Source organism: Apaloderma vittatum, unplaced genomic scaffold (assembly GCF_000703405.1).
Source record: "Apaloderma vittatum isolate BGI_N311 unplaced genomic scaffold, ASM70340v1 scaffold7719, whole genome shotgun sequence".
Classification (NCBI taxonomy): Eukaryota; Metazoa; Chordata; class Aves; order Trogoniformes; family Trogonidae; genus Apaloderma; species Apaloderma vittatum.
This window is the reverse complement of record NW_009736919.1, coordinates 11,780-18,383: the sequence shown is the minus strand read 5'-3', so window position 1 is coordinate 18,383 and position 6,604 is coordinate 11,780. Positions and strand designations below refer to the sequence as shown.

The 6,604-nt window shown below is 37.5% G+C and overlaps 1 protein-coding gene across 1 annotated transcript in view; it reads right to left on the bottom strand.

The window, feature by feature from the left end:
- Positions 1–6,259, bottom strand: part of SNX25 (sorting nexin 25) — a 73,132-nt gene extending 66,873 nt beyond the window's left edge. Inside the window, exon 1 of the mRNA XM_009877136.1 lies at positions 6,238–6,259. Within this exon, the coding sequence (XP_009875438.1) occupies positions 6,238–6,259 (22 nt within the window). The remainder of the gene's footprint in view (positions 1–6,237) is intronic.
- Between the last annotated feature and the right edge of the window lie 345 nt (positions 6,260–6,604).

Sequence of the window (6,604 nt, the reverse complement as noted above, 5' to 3'; positions counted from 1 at the left end):
GATGAAGGCCAATGGCATCCTGGGGTGTATTAGAAGGGGAGTGGTTAGTAGATCGAGAGAAGTCCTCCTGCCCCTCTACTCTACTCTGTCCTGGTGAGGTCACATCTGGAATATTGTGTCCAGTTCTGGGCCCCTCAGCTCAAGAGAGACAGGGAACTGCTTGAGAGAGTCCAGTGCAGAGCCACAAAGATGATGGAGTGGAACATCTCCCTTATGAGGAAAGGTTGATGGAGCTGGGTCTCTTTAGCTTGAAGAAAAGGAGGACTAAGGGGTGACCTTATTAGTGTTTATAAATATATAAAGGGGGAGTGTCACGAGGATGGAGCCAGGCTCTTCTTGGTGGCAAACAATGATAGGACAAGGGGTAATAGAGTCAAGCTGGAACACAAGAGGTTCCACTTAAATTTGAGAAGAAACTTCTTCTCAGTGAGGGTGACAGAGCACTGGAACAGACTGCCCAGGGGTTTGTGGAGTCTCCTTCTCTGGAGACATTCAAAACCCGCCTGGACGCCTTCCTGTGTAACATCATCTAGGTGTTCCTGCTCTGGCAGGCGGATTGGACTAGATGATCTTTTGAGGTCCCTTCCAATCCCTATCATACTGTGATACTGTAACAAATTTCTTCAGGTTGAATCAGTTGATACAGTGACAGCAACGAGTCTGATGCAAAACTGTAGAATCCTCCAGTTCAGAAGATCCAAGCCCCAGGTTGTTATAATCTGATTATAACTCACTCCCATGTGAATGGGAAGCTAAGCCTCTTCAACTACTCTTTTTAAAGATTGCAAATTAAAAGTCTTGGGAGTAGAGAACCAGAAGCTTGCCTGATGGTTAGTGGGTACACACCCCTCTAGACCATTCCATCTTTCCTAACCTCACGTAGATCTATCCAGAGGTTCAGCAGCACCACAGGAGCTAGTGGGACAGACTGGAAGCACAGGAGAGACCAGAATCATTACCCGAAGTTATGGTCAAATTCAAAACTCTTCCATGACTATATAAACAATAGAGAAGGTACAACTGCAACACTGGCAACACTGCTTGCGTTGCTCTAACAACTGTGAGCATCACAATCTGTAAAATGGAAATGCAATACCAATACGAATTGTCTTAAGTTCCTGCATCAGGAAACCACCATCAAACAGCCACGAAATATTATGATAATGTTGGGTTACCACAGCGCTAGATTTAACATGCATGATACCGTTATTGTAAGCTATCCTTGAAGAAAAATGCTTTCAAGAAAAAATTAACGAAAAAAGATGACAGGCTACACCACCATTAAGTACCTGGCAACAAACTGAAGTAAATGTTAAATGCTTAGTTAATTGTTACAGCTATTACTTTTTCACAACGGCAAAAAGACAATTAAGTCACAAGGAGGGGAGGAGGGGGAAAAAAAAAAAAAAAAGCTTTACGTTCACCCTCAAAATTCAAAAACATTAGCGCCTCTATACTGAACTCCCTAAAATTTCTAATAAATACTCTGAATATGCAACTCTATCATTTCCAAGACATATCATTTAAAGACATAAAGGCCATTATTCACTTACTGTATTTTAGATTTTATTACGTTTCAGCTATACAACACAAATAAAGGCTATGAGGTTTTATACTTAACATTATTTATTGAAGTTTCTCATGCTCACTAAATCTTTATTTAGATCATAGTTTTAAACACTGGCAAAAGTCCAGACTTCAGTGACTGGAAACCTGCCCCGGTCACTAGCATTAGTGATTTATAGATTACAGTTCTCTTGTTAAAATTTGTGCTTGGAAAATTAGTAGCATTTCTTGGCTTACTTGCCAATGTTGTTGTTTACAACATTATTCAAACTCTGTGAAACTTTCATGTTGAATGGACCAGACAGTAACATTGTACACAGATGGACAGCCCCTGTGTGAAAGGGATCTGATGCTAACAGTCTCCCAGGCCACATTGTTTGGTTTCTTTTTATTAATATTTTCTTGACATTTGCTTCCTTAATAATTATGAATGTGTCAAAAAAAACCATGACATTTCCAAATATATAAACAATAGATAAAAAGCACATTAAAACCATGTAGGAAATGGATTTAAAAAAAAAAAAATCAGACAACTTTACATTCAAAGAGTTTGCTCATGTACCCCTCACCAAGCATTCTTAGCTCCAACTGCCTGCATCCCAGTAGCAGAGAGAACATAAATCCAAACTAAATCTTGCTCATATTTTGGACTCAAATGACTTTTTTTCCTGAAGAGCTGTGAAAAAAAAAAATACAGCTTTTCAAACAGAGTGGGAGAAGTTACTGCAATTTTTTTTTCCTAAATATCAATGTGTGGATCACAAGTTAGGAAAGGAGAGAGGTTGAGAAAAAGCTTCTGTAAAGGCAAATCTTGCCTTAAATCCCTAATGGAGTTGCTCTTGCCTGTGTTCTTGCTGATCCCTCAGATGTGATCCACAGGTATCATCTAATTAAATTCCCAAAATATTTTCAACAAGGTCTCCTCAACACATGGTTGAAAGAAGATAAGCCACTATGAAAGAAGAAACGGTTCTCTGGCATGAAATATTTTAAGAGTTAAGAAACAAAGGATATGAATGAATAGTCAATTTTCACAGCAGAAGAATTTCACAAGCAGAGTTCTGCTGGGATTTGTGCTATAGCCCATGCTCTTCTACTTTCTCACAAATGATCCAGCAAAACACGTAAATAACAGACCAACTTTTCCGATATCACTAAAGCAGTAAAGATAAAGACTGTGAAGAATAACATAAAGATCACAGGATATGGGACAATAAAAATGGAAGATGAAATTCAGTACCTGGGAAACTGGCTACACACACGGCAGATAAATTCACTGAAGCTACAGCCCTCAGCCTGAACAGTACACCGCACAACAGCGGTACAAGTCTGACTGAGCACAGTCTCTCAAGGCACGCAGAATCACAGAATCATTAAGGTTGAAAAAGACCTCTAAGATCATGTAGTCCAATCATCAACCCAACATACGTTCATAAACTACCATACGATAAGGCTAAAAGTATTTGTAGAAGTGGGTCATCTTTTCTTTCCGTAAGATAAATGAAGGGCAAACAAGAATTAGATCAATCCATCAAGAAAAAGCATAAAAATACTGGGGGGAAAAAAAAAACCAAACCAAACACATTTCAGTGTTAGTCACTCAAGCATCAGATGAATAAGGGTCTCAGGGATTTAAAACTAAAAGGCATTCACTTTTTGCCATATTCAACAAAGAAAATATTTTTATAAAATTACACTTGTTCTGCTTTTGAGCAATAAGACTCAAAAAAGACCCCACACCACAGAGTAGCAGAGCTAATTCACAGCTTTCCCTCACCTTGTACCTGCAGGCTATGCAAGTGTTCTGTCATTAAGAGTGAAACAATGCTCTGAAGCACTGTCCTTTTATACTCCTCTGTCATCAGTGGGAAATAGTGGGAGACAGAAAAAAAGTTCAGAACTGAGCTGTAACTGTAAAAAGAGGTTCCTTCGTGGTGGTGCTTAGTGATGGACACTGTAGATCTACAATTCCCAGCAACGCTGTTACGCTGGCTTTAGCAAGACAAAAAGCTGTCCGAGATACATGGAACTAGCAGCAAGCAATCAGAGGAAAACTATCTAAGCACCATAATGTCTTTAAGTTTACTGAAACAAGATTGATGCTTGAAATGGGCACAGGCATGGCTCCTTCAGCTAGAACTAAGACTGACCACCAACACCTATCCTTCCAACCACATTAAGAAACTATGAGAAAAACTGCAGGAAAAACGCCGTACAGCAAGTGACAGCTTGTCAGGGGAGACACAACCACAGAAGTACAGAAGCACCACTCTAAACCCAGCAAGAAAAGTTCACGCATACTGGTGGTAACACCACCAAAAGCCTGGCATGATCGAGCAGCAGCCAACAGGCAATTCTTGAGGGGTGCAAAATAGTTAGTAAACCCCAGGAAAACTTAATTGCACAGATGATAAAAACCAGGTGAAGTCATAATTAACTAAATGGTGCTCTTTTCATAACCAGCAATAGCATTTCTTGAATTAGGTGATGCTGGCTCCTCTGAAGTCTATCCTTCCATCTCTAAAGTAACAAAGAGAAGTAAAATCTGATTAAAAAAACAAGCCTGCAAAACCACATCAAAAGTGATAATATGACACCTCCTACTCAAAACGTCAACTGGCAGTAGGAGTCTGAACTGATCCCCAAGATTAAAATCTCAGAAGAACTGAAAGTGTCCTAACTAAATGAATGAGACTTTTCATTTTTTTTGAACAGCATGATACATGTAGACAGCAAGAAGTTGGCAAAAACTCATGGGATTGACAAAGACTTTAATCCTCAACAGTGTAAGATTGTTTAGTATTAGAGTATGGCACTAATGAAACAAATACAGACAATATTTTTCATATCATCGGTAATAAAGTTTTATTTAACCACGAACTTGCAAAAAAGCATTCATAATATCAAGACAACAGCAAATTTCAAAACAGTCACCAGGCAAGTCAGACAGACTGACCATTCCATTGTAATAGAAATCTAACATTTCCTTTTGAGATTCATTCAGTATCTCAGACTCAAGTTGACATAGATGCCGTCCAAAACCAAAAAGTTTGCTTAGGTCTACATCTGGTAGAGTGAAAATTACAGCCTCATCCTTGTCAAACTGCATGACAGAGGAGAAGTTGGCTTCATTAGTCACTGACTCCTGGAAGAAATACAACAAAATCTGACAAGTTTGCTCTCCAAAACTCAGAGTGAAAATGGAAGGCAAAAGCTACTTTGAAAAGAAACAGCTGAAAGGCAAGTTGCCACAACAGAAGGTTCTCAATTCTGAAAAATTTATCACTTACATATTGATAACTTCCAGTCTTACTGAGTAAGGATGGACTCATGCATGATATGTGGCATAAATATCTTAGATGAAGACAGCTCCCATACTTCTTACAAACATATGAATCATTCCTATGCATAAGTAACAAGATGGAAGTGTAACACAATTATCTTTCCCCCATTATTCCACGATACCTGTTGTCTGTCTCCACATAATCCTACTACCTCTGACTCTGCCTTTCAAAATCCAGCGCAAGTTATCCAAAATGCAAAGTACATACGTGAGAATACAGCAAATAATTTGTTAGTGCTTATTTCATGCATGTCTTGTTCAGACTCCACTATCCTTTTCATACCATCAGGAAATCTATGATCTAACAGATACCATATGAAAACGGTGCCTAAAAATAAACTATATTATAATAGTTCACCTTCACAGAAACATGGCAGTAAAGTGTTCTAATTTTGTATTTTAGCTACATATTCTGCTAACAACTATTAATGAAAATAATTTTAAAACATTAAATATCCCAAGAAGTTTTCATAAGACAATCAGCCTGTTTAAAGTAACATTAATTTTAAAAAACACTCTCCAGATGTGAAAAATGGAAAAACAGTGCCGCAAAGAAATCTTAAAGAAAAAAATATTCAAAATTAGATAAAATATTTACAAATGACTGAAATAGCATCAGATTTTAAAAATGTATTTAAAAGCTACAGTACACAACTCTTTATGTGCCTTCTTTTAATATGCAAGATAGGTTTTTTCCCCTCACTATATCATCTTTAAGTTCCAATCTAGCATAATCTTTTAAGAAACAAAAAAATTTTTGTTTTAAACTCCGACACTCTTGAGTTCTGCAATATTTTGTATTATCAGGAGTCAGCTGATAAAATGCGTGCAGAAGTAGTTGTTATTCTTTAAAATAAAGAAATGTAAATAAGATATTTTCAATTCATGTGATCACAGTTCACATTTTTCAGTCTAAAGCCTGTACTGGTGATTCACAGATTTCATAAACTGTATCAGCTGGAAATACAAACGATGATTTCATGGCAAGAATTGCACTAAATGGGAAGAAGAGTCTACAGGATTGATAAGTTCAGGAAAACTGTGTCAAGAATCTTTGAAATGTTACCCTTTTGTTTTGTGCGCCAGTATTAAGGACCCTATTTTAACACATTTCTGTAAAAAAACAGTCAAAGATGACAAGGTATCAGTTAAATTGCAAGAGCAACAAACACCACATTACTTACTGCAATGACCAAGAGGCTGTGCTTTTATTTTGTATCTAGGAGTGAAACAAGGTCATATGCTAAAATCCTGAAATATTGTGTAGTCATTGTTTGCTAACAGGACACGAGGTATTCAGAGTCCAATGCTCCCAAGTTAAGACTCACCTTCTTTCAGTGCTTTATCCATGTTGTGAGAAATGACTACTCTCCTTGACTGGACTGAATCATGGGAGCTTCCACACCAATTACTCTGAAATTCAAAGAGAACATTCATCATAACAGGAACAAACAAACTAAAAATATGTGGAGAAACAAAACTGAGATTCAAGGCGATAGTACCATAGAATTTGTTTTTTATACAAATATTGTCACCCCATACAACTAAAACAGATGAGTGTCAATTGTCTTTGAGGTTATGATATACTTTTCATTAACCATACACTGATATCCACTGTTGCATACTGTATGCTGCACAACTTGCCAAATTACCTTTAAGATTAGTTTTTTTGGAACAAGGGACTTGTATCCACTT